Source organism: Hypanus sabinus, chromosome 19 (genome assembly GCF_030144855.1).
Source record: "Hypanus sabinus isolate sHypSab1 chromosome 19, sHypSab1.hap1, whole genome shotgun sequence".
Taxonomy (NCBI): Eukaryota; Metazoa; Chordata; class Chondrichthyes; order Myliobatiformes; family Dasyatidae; genus Hypanus; species Hypanus sabinus.
Genome location: NC_082724.1, coordinates 10,160,280 through 10,182,652, shown reverse-complemented (window position 1 = coordinate 10,182,652; position 22,373 = coordinate 10,160,280). Strand labels below are relative to the sequence as shown.

General features: G+C 40.9%; 1 protein-coding gene across 1 annotated transcript in view; it reads right to left on the bottom strand.

The window, feature by feature from the left end:
* The window catches only part of LOC132377722 (rab GDP dissociation inhibitor alpha-like), a 65,255-nt gene that overhangs the window by 10,590 nt on the left and 32,292 nt on the right, over positions 1-22,373 (bottom strand). Inside the window, exons 4-7 of the mRNA XM_059943986.1 lie at positions 21,622-21,756; positions 16,148-16,346; positions 9,653-9,784; positions 8,409-8,508 (exon numbers count right to left, since the gene is read on the bottom strand). Coding sequence (XP_059799969.1) covers positions 8,409-8,508; positions 9,653-9,784; positions 16,148-16,346; positions 21,622-21,756 — 566 coding nt within the window. The remainder of the gene's footprint in view (positions 1-8,408; positions 8,509-9,652; positions 9,785-16,147; positions 16,347-21,621; positions 21,757-22,373) is intronic.

Here is a 22,373-nt window from a genome sequence, read left to right as displayed (position 1 = left end):
AACAGGCCTTTTGGATCATAAAGTTGTGCCAGACCAATTAAATTAGTAATCAAATGGGCATCTAAACAAATCTCTTCTGCCACACAAACTCCATATCCTTCCATTTACCTCACATTTATGTGCCTATCTAAATGTCTCTTAGTAAGTCTCCTATGTTTCTGCCTCTACCACCACCCCATGCAGTGCATTCCAGGTACCCTCTACTCTCTCTAAATTTAAAAAAAAATAGATCTGCCCCTCACATCTCCTTTGAAATGACTCTTCTCACCTTAATACATGTACTCTGGTATTAGACATTTCAACCCTGGGAAAATATAGAGCAGGTAGACAGTGTGTCTCATATAATCTTATATACTCCCAACAGATCTCCGCTCACCCTCCACCTCTCCAGAGAAAACAACCCAAGTTTGTCCAACCCGTCACTACAGCAAATGCCCTCTAATCTAGGCAGCATCCTGATAAAACTTTTCTGTACTTCTCCAAAGCCTCAACAACCTTCCAATAATGGGGTGAGCAGAACTGTATGTAATACTCCAGATGCAGCCGAACTAGAGTTTTATAAAGCTATAACATAACTTTCTGACTCTTGAACTCAATACCTTGACTAATAAAAGCAAGCAATCCATAAGCCCTCTGAATCATCCTATTAACCTGTGGAGGCACTTTCAGGGAGGTACGAACTTGGACCCCAACGTCTTTCTGTTCACCATCACTATTAAGGATCTTGCCCTTCAGTGTACTGTCTCTTCAAATTTTAATCTACCAAGGTGCAATACTTCACATTTGGTCAGATTAAATTCCATCTGCCATTTCTACACCCAAATCTGCAACTGATCTACATCTTGTTGTATTCTTTGCCAGTCTTCAACACCATCCACAACCCCACTAATCTTCATATCATCTGCTAATTTACTAATCCACCTATTTACATTTTCATCCAGGTCATTTAGATACATCACAAACAGCAGAACACAGTGCAGATCCTTGCAGAACATCATTAATCACAAACCTTTGGGTAGAACAAATTTCTTCGACCACTACCCTGTCTTGTATAGGCAAGCCAGTCCAAAATCCAAACCGCCAATTCACCATATATCCCATGCATCTTAATCTTCTGGATAAGCCTTACTAAAATCTGTGTAGATAACATCCACAACTCTACCCATCAACCTTGTCAAAAAAACTCAATCAAGACATGACTCACCACTCACAAAGCCAAGCTGCCTCTTCCTAATCAGACCATTGTTTTCCAAATGCTCATAAATCCTATTGCTGAGAAATCTCTACAGTAACTTCCCTATCACTAATGCAAAATTTGCTAGTCTAGTTTCTAGGATTATCCCTAGTTACCTTCTGGATGAATGGAGTAACATTAGCTACTTGCTAGTCCCCTGTATCCTCACCTATTTTTTTTAAATTCAGAGATATAACCTGGAATATGCCCATCTGGCCAAATGAGCTACATCACTAAGCAACCCACTTATTTAACCCTCAACCTAATCACAAGACAATTTACAATGACCAATTAAGCTACTAACCAATTACCTTTGTAATGTGGGAGGAAGCTAGAGCACCTGAAGAAGCCCATACATTCACAGAAGGAAAATCCTGTCTCCTCAACTGTTGAGGGAACTAAACCCAAACACCCCCTCCCCCACAGGTTTCTCTGTAAATACACAACATTGTGCATTTACAGAGTTCAGCAAGAGAGGTAATAAGACCACAAGTCTATAAGATATAGGAGCAGATTTTGGCTATTTAGCCCATCAAGACTGCTCCACCATTTCATTGTGACTGATCCAATTTTCCTATCAGTCCCAATCTCCTGCCTTCTCCCCATATCTCTTCATGCCGTGACCAAACAAGAATCTATCAACCTCTGCCTTAAAATATACATAATGACTTGGCCTGCGGCTTGTTGCAAAGAATTCCAGTTTCACCAATCTCTGGCTAAAGAAATTCCTCCTCATCTCCATTCTCAATAGTCGCCCCCTATTTTGAGGGTGCACCCTCGAGTCTTAAGACTCTCTCACCATAGGAAACATCCTCTCCACATCTACTCTATCAAGACTTTTCACCATTCGATAGGTTTCAATTCTTCTGAATGCAGGCCCAGAGCCATCAAATGCTCTTCATATGACAAGCCATTCAATCCTGGAATTATGTTCGCCAACCTCGTTGAACCCTCTCCAGTTTCAGCACACCCCTGCTAAGATAAGGGGCCCAAAACTGGTCACAAAACTCCAAGTGAGGCCTCACCAGTGCTTTATAAACTCTCAACATTACATCTTACTTTTATATTCTAGTCTCTTGAAATGAATGCTAACATTACATTTACCTTCCTCACCATAGACTCAATGTGCAAATTAACCTTTAGGGAATCCTGCACAAGGTCTCCCAAGTCCCTTTGCTCCTCAGTTTTTTGTATTTTCTCTCCATTTATAAAACAATCAACCTTTTAATTTCTTCTACCGAAGTGCATGACCATACACTTCCTGATACTATATCCATCTGCTATTTCTTTGCCGATTCTTCTAAGCTGTCCAAGTCCTTCTGTGGCCTCTCCACTTCCTCAAAACTCCCTGCCCCTCCACTTATTTTCATATCATCTGCAAACTTTGCAACAAAGCCATCAATTCTATCATCCAAATCATTGACATATAATGTAAAAAGAATCGGTTCCAACCCAGACCCCTATGGAACACCAGTAGTCAATAGCAGCTAGCCAGAAAAACAGCCACTGCTTTATCCATGCTAGAATCTTTCCTGTAATACCATGGGCTCGTAAGCTTGTTGAGCAGCCTTATGTGCAGCACTTATCAAAGGTCTTTGGAAAATCCAAGTAGACAACATCAGCCAATTCTCCTTAGTTTATGTTGCTTATTATTTCTTCAAAGAATTCCAACAGATTTGGCAGGCAAGATTTTCCCTTGAGGAAACCATGTTGACTATGGCCTATTTTATCACGTGCCTCCAAGAACCTTGAGAACTCATCTTTAACAATTGACTCCAACATCTTCCCAACCACTGAGATCATACTAACTGGCCTATAGATTCCTTTCTTGTCTCCCTTCCTTCTTGAAGAGTGGAGTGACATTTGCAATGTTCCAGTCTTCCAGAACCATTCCAGATTCTTGAAAGATCATTACTAATGCCTCCACATTCTCTTCAGCCACCTCTTTCAGAACTGTGGGACGTACACCATCTGGTCCAGGTGACTTATCTACCTTCAAACCTTTAGTTTTCCCAAGAACCTATCTGGTTATGGTTACTTCACACACTTACTGATCCCTGAAACTTCCACCATACTGCTAGCACTTTCCACCATGAAAACAGATGCAAAATACTTGTTCATCTGTCATTTCACTGCCCCAATTACTCCCTCTCCAGCATCATTTTCCAGTGGCCTGATAACCACTCTTGCCTCTCTTTTACACTTTATGTATCTGAAGAAACTTTTGGTATCTTCTTTAATATTACTGGCCAGCTTACTTTCGTATTCCATCTTTACCTTCTTAATGACTTTTTGTTGTATTATTGGTTTTTAAAAGCTTCCCAATCCTATAACCTCCCACTCATTTTTGCTCTACTATATACCTTCTGTTTGGCTTATATATTGGGTTTGACTTCTCTTGTTAACCACAGTTGTATCATCTTTCCTTTAGAATACTTCTTCCTCTTTGGGATGTATATATCCTATGCCTTCCCAATTGCTTCCAGAAATTCCAGCCATTGCTGCTATGCCGTCATCCTTGCTAGTGTTCTTTTCCAATCAATTCTGGCCAACTCCTCTCTCATGCCTCTGTAATTCTCTTTACTCCACTGTATTACTGATTCATCTGACTTTAGCTTCTCCTACTCAAATTTCAAGGTGAATTCAGTCATATTATGATCACTTGTTCCCAAGTGTTCTTTTACTGTAAGGTCTCTAATCAATTCTGGTTTATTGCACAACATGTAATCCAGAATAGTTGATCCTCTAGTGGGCTCAACCACAAGCTGCTCCAAACAAAAACAAACTCTAATAGGCACTCTCAAAATTCCCCATCCTGGAATCCAGCACCAAAATGATTTTCGCAATCTACCTGCATATTGAAGTCCCCCATGATTGTTGTAACAATGCGCTTTTGCCATGCATTTTCTATCTCACTGGTAACGGTCTAGTGCAGGACACACCCACCCTGTTCTGTTGTAGCTCAACTGAGTTGTCAGAGTATCACAACCATTTTCCACTGTACAGCATCACAGTCATAACCAATGAGTCAAATCAGATATGGAAGAGCTAGAAATTGATAGTTCATAACAGTTAACACAAGGGCTTTACTTCAAGTGGGTCGAAACAACTTGGATATTTTGTCATCCAAATTTCCTTTAATACCATGAAAAACAGCTAGCTCTTCTGCCTACTATTGATTCTCTAGATGCCTTAGAATCAATTCATTGTTCATCTCACTACCACAAGATGATCACTTTGCAATGATTTGGGCCAACACCGATGTCAACCATACTGCCTATCCTATTTGCCTGTATTGTCCCAATACACCCTTCTTATCCAAGTACCTATCCAAACACCGTTAACATTGCAATTATATGTGCCTCAATCACCTCCTCTGAGGCTGCACATTTCAGGTATGTATTATCTCTTTGTGTGGGAAAACTCACCCCTCAGATCTCCTCTAAACTTCTCCTGTCTTGTGCTAAAACTGTGCCCTCTAGTTACCGCATGCTCAGTTAGGTCATCCAATGATTAAACAATCCCGGAGACTCACCATTCAATTAAGTCTTATCAATCTCCTTGCTTACATATTTTTCTGACAGTCTCAGAGAACTTCACAGATTATTAACCATCCTTGTTTGCTGCAATCTCCAAATGTTGGCTCCAATTCAAAGTCTATTCTTCTGCTTTGTAATGGTTGACTTAACCCTCTGACTACCACAGAACTAAACAGCATTTTACATGGAATTGTCTTACACAACAGTATTTAGCCCTTTATCATCTCACCATACATGAACTATCTTGAGACACGACAGAATAATCACACTCTGCTAAAGCACAGGTGCATTAATTCCAAAGTACTTATAACACAGAAACACATCCTTGATTAAACCCGAGTTACTTTAAACATTTTTGCTCCAAACAAGCTTCCTTCCACCATACTTTGTTGAATCCTTTCCCCCTTCTGTAAATAAGCCCTTTTAAAAATGAACTCTCCATACAGCAAGGAACAGACAATTCAGTCTACCTCTATATTAATCCCATCTTCCAGCACTTGGCCCATAGCTTTCCATACCAAGGCAATTCAAGTGCTTGTCTAGACACTTAAACACTGTCAGTGACTGTTTCCACCACTGTCTCAGATAATGCACTCTTAGGGCTAATTACTCACTACACACTACTTTGGTGCTGTTATCCACAAACCTACTAAACATGTTGATAATATGCTTAGTGGAATAAAATTCCCCTCAAATCTCCTCTAAACCTCTTCCTCTTACCCCAAATCTATGCCCTCTAATTTTATTCACCACTGTTAGGAAGAAAGGTTTCCTGCAGTTTACCCCATCAACACCCTTCAGATATTTTATGCATCTCTATCATGTCTCCTCTTCCTCAACCTCCACTGATAACTCTATCACATTACTTAAATTCTTTTCACTGAGTTAATAGTGACATGGTAACTAAGTTTGTAGATAACGTCAAAATCAATTGTGTAGCAAAGGTGGTTATCCAAAACTTCAACAGGGTCTAGATGAACAGCTGAAAGAGACCAAGGAATGGTAGCAACACAAAATGCTGGTGGAACACAGCAGGCCAGGCAGCATCTACAAGGAGAAGCACTGTCAATGTTTCGGGCCAAGACCCTTGGTCAGGACTAACTGAAAGGAAAGATAGCAAGAGATTTGAAAGTTGGGGGGGGGGGGGGGGGAGGGGAAAATGCAAAATGATAGAAGACCGGAGGGGGTGGGGTGAAGCTGAGAACCAGAAAGGTGATTGGCAAAAGGGATACAGAGCCGGAGAAGGGAAAGGATCATGGGACGGGAGGCCTAGGGGGAAAGAAAGGGGGAGGGAAGCACCAGAGGGAGATGGAGAACAGGCAGAGTGATGGGCAGAGAGAGAGAACAAAACAAACAACTAAATATATCAGGGATGGGGTAAGAAGGGGAGGAGGGGCATTAACAGAAGTTAGAGAAGTCAATGTTCATGCCATCAGGTTGGAGGCTACCCAGCCGGTATATAAGGTATTGTTCCTCCAACCTGAGTGTAGCTTCATCTTGACTGTAGAGGAGGCCATGGATAGACATATCAGAATGGGAATGGGACATGGAATTAAAATGCGTGGCCACTGGGAGATCCTGCTTTTTCTGGCGGACAGAGCGTAGGTGTTCGGCGAAACGGTCTCCCAGTCTGCATCGGGTCTCACCAATATATAATAAAGGCCACACCAGGAGCACCGGATGCAGTATACCACACCAGCCAACTCACAGGTGAAGTGTCACCTTACCTGGAAGGACTGTCTGGGGCCCTGAATGGTGGTGAGGGAGGAAGTGCAAGGGCAGGTGTAGCACTTGTTCCGCTTACAAGGATAAGTGCCAGGAGGGAGACCAGTGGGAAGGGATGGGGGCGGTGGGCAATGGACAAGGGAGTCGCGTAGGGAGCGATCCCTGCAGGGGGGGGGGGGGGGGGAGGAGAGATGTGTTTGGTAGTGGGATCCCGTTGGAGGCAAGTGAGAGGTATAGTATTTTGGCAAGTTAAACCAAGCCAAGGCATAGACAATGAGTATTAGGGCCTGAAGAGTGTTGTAGAACAGACAGAGCAAGAGGAATAGATAGAGGAATAGGTACACATGGACAGGGTAGTGAAGGTGAATTTAGCCAGTTGCCATTATTGGTCAGGGCAATGACTTTAGGAGATGGGATGTCATGTTATATTTGCATGAGTCATTGGCAATACCACACTTGGGGTATTGTGTGCAATCTGATTGTCAAGCTGTAGAATGTTATTAAGCTGGAAACAGTGCAAAGGTTCGTGATGATGTTACTGAAAGCTTGAGTTACAAAGAGGGTGGACAGGCTGGGACTTTTTGTCCCAGTGTAGGTGCAGTAGTGTAGGAGGCTGAGAAGGTATATAAAAATCATGTGTCTAAATAGATAAGCTGGATGGTCTTAAGTCTTTTTCCAGGGCCAGGTGTGTCTTAAACCTGGGGCATAGATTTAAGGTGAGGTGAGAGGGGAAAAATTTAATAAGGACCAGAGGGGAAACTTTATCCACACAGAGGATTGTAGGTATATGGAATGAGTTGCCAGAGGAAATTGTAAAGGTGGTTACAATTACAATGTTTAAATGGTATTTAGATAAGTACGTGGTCAGAAAAAGCTCAAAGATGTGGGCCAAATAATGGCAAATGGAACCAGCTTGGACAGATATCTTGATTTACATAAATAAGTTAGACCAAAAGGCTTGTTTCCATGCTGTATAACTTCAGGACATTGGGATCTGGCCACAAAATCTTACCAATCCATTCCCTATTAGTTTCTGGTGCAGGTTGAGCACTCCTTATCAGAAATCCTTGGAGTCAGAAGAGGTTTGAATTTGGGATGTTGAAATACTTGTATCTATCATCTTGGGGATAGGACCCAAGTCTAAATATAAAATCCATTTACATTACATATACAACTTGTACATATAAAGGTAAATTTATATAGTATTAGTCGTACTTTTGTGCATGAAACAACATATACATTGAACCATCAGAAAGGTCAGCTTGGCCGCCCAGATGGACAGACTTTAGCTGTCTGGCATAGCCGTCATTCCCAACTCTGAATTTACATGCTGCCAGTAGTAGACTTTGTCTTACACTTGTTCATTACACACATGTACTGATACAGCTATAGAGCACGATAGATTTTAATCAGTGAAGATCTTGGCAAAGCTCAATGAATTTCTCTGGTGCTTAGAGATCAGCAGATGCTTTATCACCACAAATACAAAAAAATTATTGCTGTCTTTTCATAAATTTCTGCAGCCAGCCTGCTGAATATTCACAATTATCTTTAATTTTCAGATTGTCTGGACAGACCTTAGCTTGTTTCATGATCAGCATACCATGAAGCAGCACGTGTTCATTCCGATGCTGACAAATGCACTATTTCAATACACAATACAGATCCCCATTTTTCACCTTATGTAGTGCTTTTCTATTTTTCATTAACTTCTGTTAATTACATATGGGAAGTGACTTCTCAGAACCATCCGTAGCGAGCAGAGACCTGCACATGCCTGGGAACCTTCCCAATGCCTTGTAGTATTTTCCCTTTGTGACATGTCAGTGCTTTAAAAAAAAATTGGATTTCAGAGGTTTTTGGAATTTCAAGTAAGGAGTGTGCAACCTTTATAACCTATTAACACTTACCTCCCCTTCAGACTTAACACCAACAACATGGCCCTTTTCAAACACAATTTCATCCACTGGTTTGTTGAGCATATAAGTACCCCCATAGATGGCACTCAGTCTGTTTAAACAAGATGTGAAACAGAAAGATACGTCACAACTAAATCTTCTGAAACAAATCTGTTGATAACAGAACATCTATTCATCTCAAGCTTTATAGTGAGACTACTAGAGATAGAATATGATACTTGCCACCATCACACAGTGCTGAACTAAGTGACTTACAATTGTAGATTAACAACACGATAATTCCCAGGTTATGTTATCTGTACAGGACTTTGTGCAAGTAGGTTTAGCAGTATTGATCTAGCTGGTCCCATACACAGCTCAAACAGGAGCTATATATCTGGCCATTATAAAGGTATTGAATGAACCACACACAAAATGCTAGAGGACCTCGGCAGGTCAGGCAGAGGAATAAAGAGTTGACAATATGGGCTGAAACCCTCCATTAGCACTCTGCTTCCTATATTTTAACTCATACATATCGCACTCATCCAGTGACCCTTTGTCAACTCTTTATTCCTCTCCATAGATGTGCTTTACTGCTGAGTTCCTCCAGCACTGAGAGAGATTCTGGATTTCCAGCATCCGCAGAATCTTCTGTATTACTGAATGAGCCAACAGGATGGATGATAAAAATATCATTTTATAGTGGAAGAATAGACGCTAAACTGGAAGTTGTACTCGTAATGAACTATTGTAACTCTCTATTATTGCACATTCAAATGCTTTAAAATGTTTGCCAAAACAGACCGAGGACGTAATGCCAGAAATCTAACACACAAATTTAAAGCAAGAAGTAAAATTACATTCTCATGTTAGATTTGTTTGTGGCTCCAAATACATAGAGATCAAGGGGCGCTGCTGATTTCAGATCACATGCATTTTGGGGGGAATCAGCATCTCTGGAGGAGAATAAACAATTGATGTTTCAGAGATACATTTCAGGCTGAGAACCCTTTGTGTTGACTGTTTATTTCCTCTGTATAGTTGTTACCTGACCTGCTGAGTTCCTCCAGCATTTTGCTTGTGTTGCTTAAGATGGCCAGCATCTGTAGAATCTTGTGTTCATGATTTGCTGCTCTGGGTCCATCTACTGGTAAAAGTGTGCAACTGCAAATATTTCTGTGGCAGCAACATCCACATAAGGAGTGCACCACACAAATAGCATACTCAATACAGTTCACAGGTGCTTTGTTTACCTAGCAAAGCCTTGAGGCAACTCTCCAAGTCCATAGAGTGGATAGAGGTAAGGACTCTTGCTATATCGAGCCAATGATTCGCTATACAACTTAATTCGATTGATCGTATCCAGGCATGGTTGATCCAAGTAACTGAGAAAAAAGGAGGAACAAAGTCAAACCACTTCAGTGTAAAATTAAAGCATTTGTAAAAAATTAAAGCCATTTATTTCATTGTTAAATTAATGGTCAAATGCAAATATTTGAAGCACCAAAGACTATAAGGATTTTGTCATCACATTATAATCAATTCAGTTCCCATTAGTCTTTAAGTGGGTGAAGAAAAACTCACTTCACTAAAAAAAACCCATTAGTTGTCATAAAGAATTCATTAAAAAGAAACTCATTCTTTTAAACAAGGACATCTCATCCAATACATGATTTTGAGAGAGATTAACTGAGCAGATTCTGAGACGATCCTACTTGGAGAGTTTTAATCAGGGACCTATGATAGAAATACAAGGAATCACCCATTTAGGACTGTTATATACCTCTAGGGTTCATTTTTTCTGTGGACTGTCACTTTAAGATGCCAGGAGTATGAGACTGACTTTTGGACACTGCTTGAGCTGGGGAGGGGGAGGGGGAAACTCATGTCTTATTAAATGTATTCTGCCATGTGTGCTGTGGATCCTCTCACAGCATTTTGAATTGGTAGACAAATCCTTCATTTCGACGCTTTATCCAGTGTTGCAGTGCACAAGTCATCGATACCTCCAGTTCATCCCAAGGAAGTTCAACTCAACAAGTTGTCCTCACCATCTCGACATTCAAGTTCATACTACTCCACATTTAAAAGTGGACTGTACCACATTAATACCCCAGAGTAGTTATTGTTACAGCTCAACCATGTACATTTAAATGAAAGTACGGTCCAGGCAAAAGTTACTTTGATGTTATTATCCTGATGATTCACAACTATTTATAGGCTTTCAAAAACTTCCTTGGCTCAAGCGTTGAAGTATTTTGAAAACTGAAGGGAAGAGCAGTCACAAGAGGATGAAGTTGTATCTATCTGCAGCTTCAATATAAATGCAAAAAAAAAACACACTTGATCTGGTTGACGTAAAATCTACTTCAGAAAAGATGAGATTGGAACGCACAAGCGACTATGTCCAATCTCAAATAGACTGGAAGATTTGTTCTTCCTCTCCATACTTATTCGATAACGCCCCACTTCATGAGGAGTCTCAGAGAGGCCCAATTGCTTCACATCCATCCGAGGAAGACAATTTACCCTTGCAACTCCACGATGAATTCAAGAACGAAAGGGCTGATGACAAATACTTCTCGACACCAAACTTACCAGATTTGGCGAGAAAAGAGGCAAAGGCTGAATTAAGGACAGCAAATCCCATAACAGATGTACGCCCTCAGTCATATACCCGCCAACATATTCCCACAGCCCGCATGCCACTTGCAGTTGAACCTATGACACAGTATTTAGCACGACGAGATCTCGTCACTTCAGGACTATATCAGTTTGACGATAAACCTGAAAATTACCGTGCATGGTACTCTACATTCACCAACGCTATTGACGGAGTCCAGCTCAGAGCAACCCAAGAGTTGGATCTTATGGCGAAATGGCTGGGAAAAGAATCATGCGAACAAGTGAGACGCATACGTTCAGTGTACATCAACAACCCCAAGCTAGCCTTAAGCAAAGCATGGGAGAAACTTCGGGAGGGCTATGTGGCCCCCGAAATTATTGAAGCAGCGCTATACCGACGTCTGGAAAATTTTCCTAAGGTGTCAGCCAAGGACCACACTAAGTTAAGGGAGCTCGGAGATTTACTCATGAAGATTCAAGGCGCCAAAGAAGATGGCTACTCAACTGGTCTAGTATACCTAGATACTTCATATGGGATTAGACAAATCGTGGACAAACTTCCATTTGGGCTGCAGGAAAGGTGGATGTCTGTTGCCTCAGAGCACAAGGAAGAGAACAATGGTCGATTTCCTCCCTTTGAGTATTTCACTAAGTTTGTGTGCAAGAAGGCAAAGAAGCGAAACGACCCTAGCATCATGGGTCCAGGAAGCAGTACAATTTACACCAAGCCAGATAAATCCTCTTCGAATAATTTCAACATTAATAAACCTGTCTCAGTGCTTAAGACTGAAGCCTTTACAACTAACAACGACCCTAGCAAGAATTGTCCATTGCATAACAAACCCCACTCCCTCAGAAAATGCAGAATGTTTAGGGAAAAACCCCTTGAAGACAGGTTGGCTCTCCTCAAGGAGAAAAGAATGTTTTAAATGCTGCTCCTCTACCTCTCACCTTGCTAGAGAGTGTACGATCGCCGTGAAGTGCCCGGAATGTAGTAGCACTTATCACGATCGGGCCATGCATCCCGGCCAATTACCGCAAACCAACAAAGCCCCTTCACCCCCACAAAAGGACGGTGGGGAGAGAGAGGCTCACTCCAGGACAACTGTTGTCAGCTCGAGCTGCACAGAAGTTTGCAGTCAAGCTCAGTCAAGCTGTTCTTGTTCAGAGATCTGCCTCACTTAGGTGTACCCTAAGGGAGCCAAAGACAAGGCCATCAAAGCCTATGTAATTCTGGACGATCAGAGCAATCGCTCACTAGTCAGTCCAGAGTTCTTTGACTTGTTCAACATTGAGAGTAATCAGTTCCCATACTACCTTAGAACTTGCTCAGGCAACGTGGAAACTTATGGAAGGAAGGCAGAAGGCTTCCAGCTCGAGTCCCTGGATGGTAAAGTCGTCATCTGTCTCCCTCCACTCTTAAGAGTGCAATGAGATTTTGAAGAACCACACTGAGATCCTGACGTCAAGTGCGGTGCTACACCAGCCACATCTCCACCACATCACCAAACACATCCCAGAACTGGATCCAAAAGCAGAAATACTCCTGCTATTAGGAAGAGATGTTCTACGGGTGCACAAGGTTAGGCAGCAGGCCAATGGACCACATGACACCCCCTTTGCCCAACGCCTGGATCTAGGCTGGGTGGTGATAGGAGAGGTGTGCCTTGGCAATGTACACAAACCGACAGTTAACACACTCAAGACCAATGTGCTAGAGAGTGGCCGCCATTCAATTTTTCAACCCTGCACAAGTTTCATGTGCATCAAGGAAGCACGACAAGGCTTTAACAAATGTAAAGTCACCAACAAGACGCTGGGTCAGTCAGTCTTCGCTCAAACTGAGCATGATAATAAACTTGCTCCATCAGCTCAAGACGTCATTTTCTTAAAAATAATGGACACCAAGGTCTTCAGAGACGAAGCAAATAACTGGGTCACCCCACTACCTTTCAGAGAACCATGCCAGTGCTTGTCAAACAACAAAGAGCAGGCAGTCAAGCTGTTCATGTCCTTGCAAAAAAACCTGAAAAGGAAACCCGAGATGCAGCAACACACCTGATTGACCCACGAGGTACTGTGCACACTAATGGCAGAGGTCACAGCCGTTATAGATGCACGGCCACTCCTACCCGTGTCTTCTGACCTGGAAAACCCCTTCATACTCTCGCCATCAATGCTCCTTACGCAGAATGCAGGAGCTCCCTCTCCACCAGGGGACTTCTCTGATAAGGATTTGTACACAAAGCAATGGAGACAGGTCCAGGCTCTGGCAAATCGGTTCCGGTCTCGTTGGGGACAGGAATATCTACCTTTGTTGCAACACAGACAAAAGTAGACAGAACCCTGCAGGAATCTTCAAGTTGGAGATTTAGTCCTGCTCAGGGACAAGCAAATCGCCCACAACAGCTGGCCAATGGCCAGAATCACTGCCACATTCCCTAGTAGGGATGGACATGTCAGGAAGGTTGAGTTGAAAAACTACCGACCAAGGTGATGTGAAAATTTACCAAAGGCCAGTTACAGAAGTCATTCTACTTCTACCTAAGGACTGATTTAGAGACTGAAGTTTGTATTATGTTCATTGTGACCTTATGAAGGTCAAGCAGGGAGTGTGTTGCCTTTATGGCATTTATTTAGTTTATAATATTTTCGCTTTAGTAAGTCGTTTGCTAGCATTTTTTAGTTAAAGTTAGGATTTTTTAAAGTAAATTCGTTGTCTGTGATATATTGCGGCATGTGATGACGTCACATCCGGTTTCGTCGCGTCTTGTGGGAAAATACCAGTTTGGAGAAACGGGAAGGAGGGGGCTCACATGTGTAGGATCAGCGCGAGAAAAGTTGTCTTTCTACGCACTAGAAACATAGTGAAGCAATGCCGTAAGTTCATGAGATAATCGATGTTGAATTAAAATGTTAACACTGATTCTGTTAAAAGTAATGACGGTTGATAAGGTTTATGTTTTCGTTAGTTAAAGTGTTGCAGATAGTTTGTGTTGAAGTGTATTTAAAGCAGTCAATGGCGTAGGTAGATTCTGACTATGCTGCACTTTAATGTAATGTAGTTGTAGTTTTACTTCTGCAAGTATTTACGATGTAAATACGATATCAAGAAGGAAACAAATGCCGTACAAATCTTGTATTGTTTTATCAACAGTTTTCACCACACGTTAATGAGGAAGAGTGAACGGTTAATCTTACTGCGATCCTGTTTTCATTGACTACGGTTTACCTCGGTGTTTAGTTCGGCGTTCTCTTACACCCGAGCAAGAACACTACGGTGACTAAATAATAGAAAGATCATGGTGATACTGCCAACTCTCCAGAATTATTGACTCCAATTCCCTTCCCTTATCCTTAGTGCATACTCATGCAAACCTATTTTAAAGGCTAGCACCCTATCTTTATGTAAAGCACCCATTATTCAAATAACTTTGGGAAGGCTTAAAAAACAACACTAATCTGACATGTGTGGAATCGACATATAATCCCTTCCCACAAATTGTAAAACCATTATGAAGCCACTCTTTAAGTAACATTTCAATGCTCATTTGATGTTATAAATGACAAATATCTGATTAATCGACTGAAGCAACCACCATAACACAAGAGGGCGTACTCACATTACTATACTGTGAAAGCAAAGGTTTTAATCTTTAGTTGAAATAATCCCCAACTACCAAACCATGTCCTGACTCTCAGCTTCCTTACCAAGTTTGTATCTGTTTCAACATTTCATCAACCAAAGTGATGAATCTCAATGTAGCAACTTAATAACTACCATAAATTTTGACAATTTCAAAAAGTGTGGTAGAAATAGCTAAAACTAGTGTACGATGGGATACTTGACTGCTCAGGAGTGGCTGGACTTAAAGACTGCTGATGTAAGTCGAGAATAACCTTGAATGATAAGTGTAGCAGCAGTAATTAAATAAACAGGATATTAAGCTCCTGGAACCACGAGGGAGGATGTGTCTGGGGGTAAACCATGAGCCCTGATAACAGGGAACAAGGGACTACAGTCAGCCCTCCTTATCCACAGATTCCACATGTGTGGATTCAACCAACTGCGGATCAGGAAAACCCGGAAGTGCTCTTCCAGCACTCGTTTGAGAATGTACCAACTATTTTTTCTTGTCATTATTCCCTAAACATTACAGTATAACAACTATTTACATAGCATTTACATTGTATTAGGTATTATAAGTAATCTAGAGATGACCTAAAAGTACAGGCAGTCCCCGGGTTATGAATGAGTTCCGTTCCTGAGTTCGTCTTTAAGTTGGATTTGAAGTCTGAACAGGTACATCCAGTATTATTTAGCGTCAGTTAGTCAAACGTTTTTCTTAGTATATAGTACATATTTTACCTTTCTATGCATATAAAACACTTAAGAAACATATGTATTTCAATAATTAAACCACTACATTGCTTAGTAATAATTGTAGCTTTCATTGGGGCATGCTCTATTAAAATTGTTCCGATCGTTGACTGACTGTAGCCTAACACTTTTCCAATGACAGATGGCATTTCACCTCTTTCCGATCACTTTATTACTTCCACCTTATTTTCAATTGCGATTGTGATTATTTTCATGAACAGAAACACCGCGGATTCAGAGCTGCGCCGGGTCCTAATGACCACCGCACTGAACATGTTAAGTCCAGGGTTCCGCTGGGTCCTAAAGACCACCGCACTGATTCAGGTTAAAAAAGGGACTCGAACATCCACGTTTTTTGATATCAGTGGGGAGGTCTCAGAATCAATCCCCCGCGGATAAGGAGGGCCGACTGTATTAGACTCGTGCTCAAGAGATAACTGACATCTTTTAAAAGATTGATCATATACTGACCATGGGGTGCTAAACAAAGTTATGAAAAGTTGTTTGACTTACTGTCCAAATACAACCCAAAAATCAGAGCTCTGGTGGCAGTGGAGACTGCTGCAGAGTCTCCAAGATATCATGTTCATACACTCAGAAGACAAAGCTCAAGGTCGCTCTGCTATTTAGTTAGTATTTCCATGACAAATAGACTAAGCTGTCTTCTTTAGAGGCAAGGGCAAAAAGGAATTCCAAATAATTACATTTGCTTAAGTTAAATATAACGACAAGAGTAACGCACTCATCTGTTCTGTAAAGAGCCAGTGCATGTCCAGTGAAGTCAATGACATCTTGCCCCAGGTCAAACTTCTTGTAGACTTCTCGCATTGTGGTCTTTTTGGGCTCTATGCCTTGGTAAGTTTTAGGGTCATTCTCGTCAAAGCCAACAATAAATAACAAGAGTTTTCGGAAACGTCGTTTTTCAAACATCCCCATGAGATCTAAAGAGAAAAGGGAAAAAAAATGTCTGATTATTTATTGGTACATTATGCACTGTTCAATCATCCTGTTCTCTGCTCCCTCCCAAATCAGTTCTTCAGTTTCTTAATGGATCAGTGAAGGATAGCGAGATAGCAAAAGGAAAAAAATATATAGATTTCAGACAGAGAATTAATCTTTTTGTTCTCAAAGCTAGAATGGAACCAAGGTAAAAGGCACAGATTCTGCCCCAATTTTCAGTCACCTTTATCTGTGACATAACCTTTTAACTTCAACATTAATTTTACTATGTGCCACTCAGGAAAGTAATCTGAAGTGAAGTACAATTTCAGAAAGTCATAAATTATTTCAGAAATAAATTACAACTTCACAAAAGTATGAGATTTATTAATGGACCAAAAGTAAGCTGACAAACGTCTCATTTATCCCAAGGGCAAAATGATAAAATCATGTTAAATTGGCCTTCATGTTCAGATTCCTTGTTCAATTCTCTCCACATAGACACTTCCATGGCTCCTCCATTCAGTTATCAAAAGGAGATAAAAAATCAAGGTTGACATTATCTTCACATCTTTCCTCCTATTTCACAAGAGTCCCAAACTCCAGAATCATGACTTTTACTCAACTTCCACTACGTTAAATAAAACAATAATGAAAATGGCAATATGGTCAGTAACCTAAACATAACACCCCTGCAACAGAAGACTCAAAGTCACAGTAATACAGCAAAAAACATACCCTACAGCTCACCATGCCTAGAACCACCATCAAATTTTTGATCTGAAATTCTTAAATCTTCATTGGACATTGGTGAAGTGTGAAGACTGGGAGAATATCAAATGTGGTTTCTTTATTCTTTTGGCACGTGGATAATAGAAAAATTGAGGGGAACGTGGAAGGGAAGGGTTAGATTGATCTTATTGAGTGAACTTGGCCTTTTCTCCTTGGAGCGACAAAGGATGAGAGGTAATCTGATAGAGGTGTATAAGATGATAGGAGGCATTGATCGTGTGGATAGTCAGAGGCTTTTTCCTCTGAAATGGCTTTCACGAGACGGCACAGCTTTAAGGTGCTTGGAAGTAGGTACAGAGGAAATGTCAGGGCAGGCTGCTGTTGTTTAATTTTTTTTTTAAATGCAGAGAGTGATGAGTGTGTGGAATGAGCTGTCAGCGATGGTGGCAGAGGTGGATATGATAGGGTCTTTTAAGAGACTCCTGGATAGGTACATGAAGCTTAGAAAAATAGAGGACCATGGGTACCCCTAGATAATTTTTAAAGTACGTACATGTTCGGCACAGCATTGTGGGCCAAAGGGCCTGTATTGTGCTGTAGTTTTTCTATGTTTCCATATTTCTAAAAGGTTGGCACAACTTTGTGGCCAAATGACCTGTATTGTAATGTTCTACATTCTATTCAATTAGGGTAGCACAGATATGCCAAATTTTAAATCAGTGGTGTTTAAGTTTTTGGAAAAAGTACAGATCAACATTTTACACAACAATAATTTGGGAATTTGGGAATGCACAAGTTTGCAGCCGATGTTATTGTAGATAACAAGTACAGTTAAAGCTTCAGCTTGACATCATCAGCTGGAGAGTTGGTTGGATTAAGAGAAAACAGAATGTAATCCCAACAAGTGTGAGGTGATGTAAACAAGGGAAGAGCCATAGGGAATGAAAATAAAGAGGGGAACCTCGGAATAGAAATCCACAGGATCCCTTAAAGTACAAGTGGATAAGGCAAAGCATATGGAGTGCCTGTCTTCACTCTCCTTGGCATAGAAGACAAGAACTTGGATGTCAAATTACAGTGTAAAACTGGTAGTCATACTATTGGGAGGATGGGTTACAAAGGGAAGTCTGGATAGACTTTCTACCGTGAATAAGCCAAGGGATGACTGATAGAAGTAAGGGGAAGTACCTGTAGAGAAGATTTAAGTGGGAATTTATTCTCACAAAGGAGAATAATGGAGTCTGGAATGCATTGAATAAGTGATAGAGACAGATACTCTCACAGTGTTTGATCAAAATCAAGACAAGCCCTTGAATTTCGAAGACACAGAAGAGTATAGACCAGGCATGGGCAAACTACGACCCGCGGGCCATGTGCGGCCCATTAAGCTTTTTAATCCGGCCCGCAGAACTTGATGAAATTATATTAATAAACCTTGTTAACATTTTTTTCCCTGCAATTCCGGCGTTTTCCCAATAGATGACGCACTCTATATACATTTGTGGCGACCCATTTCCTGGCACATCCGAACCGGCTAACAATTAGCCAGCGTTCCGGCTAAGGGAGATAGCCTGCGGGGATTTGCGAGCACAGATCTTTGGAGCCTCTGCGCAGGGGGGCAGGTTGAGGGAGGCTTAAAAGTGAGGCTGGGGATTTCGAATAAAGTTTTTTCCTTCGACTGCAGTTACCGACTCCGTGTCGTAATTTTAGCGTTGCATGTAGCACATGTACACATTGACCTTTGTTGAGGTGCAGCGTATTACTCCACATTTGCGCTTTACTCTTTGTTCGGCTCGACCTATTTATGTGAACAGGCGTTCAGCGTCATGAACATCAACGAAGCCAGCCACAGATCCAAGTTAACTGACCAACACCTCAGATCCATCCTGAGAATCGCCACAACAAAACTAAATCCAGACTTTGATGCGCTGGCTAAAAAGGGAGACCAACAACACTGTTCCCACTGAAATTAAAAATAAGTTTCTTCGTTGTGTTATGTAAAAAATGCATTTGAAAATATTTTTTTCAATAAGCCTTACATGTTACATGTCATTTCTGTTAAGTGATGGACATGAGTAGTGCGCAGGTGCACGTACTTTCTCAAAATAAAAAATGCGCTCCAGATCAAATAACGCGCTCAGCATACTGGCCACTGTTCTGTCTTTGTGCTGGTCGTTGTTGAGTTTTGGCACAGGGGACAATTGAATAAGAAGGAACAGGACAAGTAGACCTGCATCTCCTACCATTCTTGAAATAAAGACAGTCAGGAGGAGAGTGATGATGATAATATCTTGAAGGATAACAGAATTTTCAGTGCGTTAAAATAATAACTGTTACTATTAAAAAAAGCTGTATTTTATTCATTTAATTTTCAGTGTTTTAAAAGTCATTTCAATAAATAGCTAAATACCATGGGACTTCAAAGACAGATATTTTGTTGTAATGCATTTGTTCATTTTCAATTGAAATTAAAGCACATGTTTTCTACATATCCCATGATATTTTATTTTCTCTTATGAGGTATATTACCAAAACACTCCATCCATCTGCTCCTGGTCCGGCCCCCCTGTCAAATTTTAGAACCCTTTGTCGCCCACAAGTCAAAAAGTTTGCCCACCCCTGGTATAGACCCAATGTGATTAAATGGGATTTGAGTAGACAATTAGAAAAGGCAGGATGGACACCATGGGCAAGTTTCTGTGTTGTACAATTCTGACTGAACTTCTGACACTCCCGATCGATTTACATTTATAAAGGCAAGGATTTATACAGGATAGACAAATGGCTTTGTTAGTGGGAGATCAGTCTGGCTAGTTTGATCGAGTTTTACAAAGAAGTACATGCATGTCCAAGCGGATAGAAGTGCACAGGATCTCAAGTCCTGGGGTGGACAAGGAAGTACGTGAGCAATGTAGTTCTCATAGCTGGCGGGGGTGACTATTTTTTAAAAATGCTGCCATAATTTACTGAATTATTTGGACATTTTCCATCAGTGGTTCGGCTATGGAATTGTGACTTGGAGTGGTGGAATGAGGGATGACTTCAAATGGGGAAAATTTTAAAAAAACAATAAATTGACAACAACGATAAAAGAAAGAACAGTACAGCACAGAACAGACTTTTCACCCCTAATATTTTGTCCAATCGATTAATTAGTAATCAAATGGCCAACTAAACTAATCCCATCTCTTTCCATTTTTCTCACATCCATGTGCCTATCCAAATATTTCTTAAAAGTCCCAAATCTAAACACCTCTACCACTACCCCAGGCAGCGTAGTCCAGGCACCCGTGTTTAAAAAAAACTTGCCCTCGTCTTCTCTGAATTTACCCCCCCTCACCTTAGATGCATGTGATCTAGCTTGAGACATTTCAACCCTGAGAAAAGAAAACACTAGTCTGTCTACTCTCTCTATGCCTATCATAATCTTCTAAACCTCAATCAGATCTCCCCTCAGCCTCCACATTCCAGAGATAAACAAACTAAGTTTGTCAAATCTCTTGTTGTGCCCCAAAATTCAGGCAGCATCCTGGCAAACCTCTTTGGCATCCTCTCCAAAGCCCATCCTTCCTATAATGGGGGTGACCGGAACTGTATGCAGTACTCTACATTCAGCATAACTAGAGTTTTATAAAGCAGCAACATAACTTCCTGACTTTTGAACAATGCTACAACTACTAAAATCAACTTCCAAAAGGAAGTAAGTTTTATTCTTGAAAGCAAGGAGCCAAACTAAAGTCAAAACAACACCTAATGGTAGGCAGCAAATTATGTGCATAACTTTTATTCCTGAGTGTTGCTGATGATGAACGAGGAGGATTTGAGCAAGTGCACAATGCCGTTGATGAACTACCACAACAACAGTTATATATTAAGTACCTGATGTCTTTGAAATAACCAGATACTTAATATAAATAATCCCATCCAGAGAATCACACTCATTTCCAAGTAGAAAAATCAGGTATTCCACTATTCTCGAGGCAAGTAACCAATGCTTCAAAACGAAAAATTAAAATCAAACCACATTTCTAGCAGTTCAAAGGATTAGCTTTATATCACATGTACATTGAAAAATGCAGCAAAATGCCTTGCTTGTATCAACACCTAACGCAGCCCAAAAGACGTGCTAGGAGCATCTTGCCAAGAGTCGCCATGCTTCCAGTGCCAACACAGCATGCCTATAGCATTCAATGCAATTACACAGCATGCAATTCAAAACACTCATAGCAATAATATTAAGGTTTCTGCTCCCAGTGGTATAGAAATCTGAGTGCTGAACTGAAGTGCTTTTATTGACTGTGTGCCTTTTATTGACACTGCTTTCTTTGCTTGGTGCCATGATCTACTCACTGGCAGCCTCCCCACCACCCTCTAGTTAAGACTGCCAAGAATGAGGTTTCATTGCATTTCAGTTTAAATAGATTGAGGGGACACTACAGATTGAACTACTTCACTGAGAATTATCAACTTTAATTTGAGAAATGCAAACTCTATACAAGGAAAAAAAAATTTAAAAAATAAATACAATTAGGTGTTTTTACTCACCAGTAGCTAAAGCTTCGGTCTCAGTAGAAGGGACTTTGTGGATTTTCCCCAGTTTGTATACAAAACTTCCTTCTACCACCTTAAAGTCTAAGTAACGGGTGACTTCTGTGTAAAGCAGCATCTTAACAAGTTGTCCTGAAAAAAAAAGCACCAGCGGCTTTGTAGAAAATGCAAGATTGCCTGGCACCACACTGAACATACAAGTCAGTGAACTGCACTCAAACATCACAATTTCAAAATGCCTTTGTGGGTTTTAGTGAGGATCCAGGAAATTAACATAGCCCACTTTCTTACAAGCATTACTTCAGTACTAAACAATGATAACTGAAAATAATCATAACAAACAAAGGGTGTCTCCAGAGAGACAGAATTATCCTTTCAGCTCAATAAGCTAACCACTATGAAATGTCAGTGACCCGAAACGCAAATTCAGTTTTTCCTTTGCCAGAGTATTTCTAATATTTTCTGGTTTTACAGCAGGTTCTAGTACCCGTAATTTGCTTTCAAACAATTGTAACCACCGTTAATTCGTTCAATAGGCCAAGCAGCAATTATGAGAATTTCCCCAAGGACTCTGGTTCCTTCTTGATTCCCAATGACTTACAGCTACGTTGAATGGCAAATTACTCCTTAAAGTGGCTAAGTTGCAAAAAAAAGGGGGCAAGTTTATGGGCAACTGAGTGAATACATTCTAGTACAAGAGGGAAATTGGGTGGGTGGGGTGGTATGAGAATATGACTTTCTAGATTGCA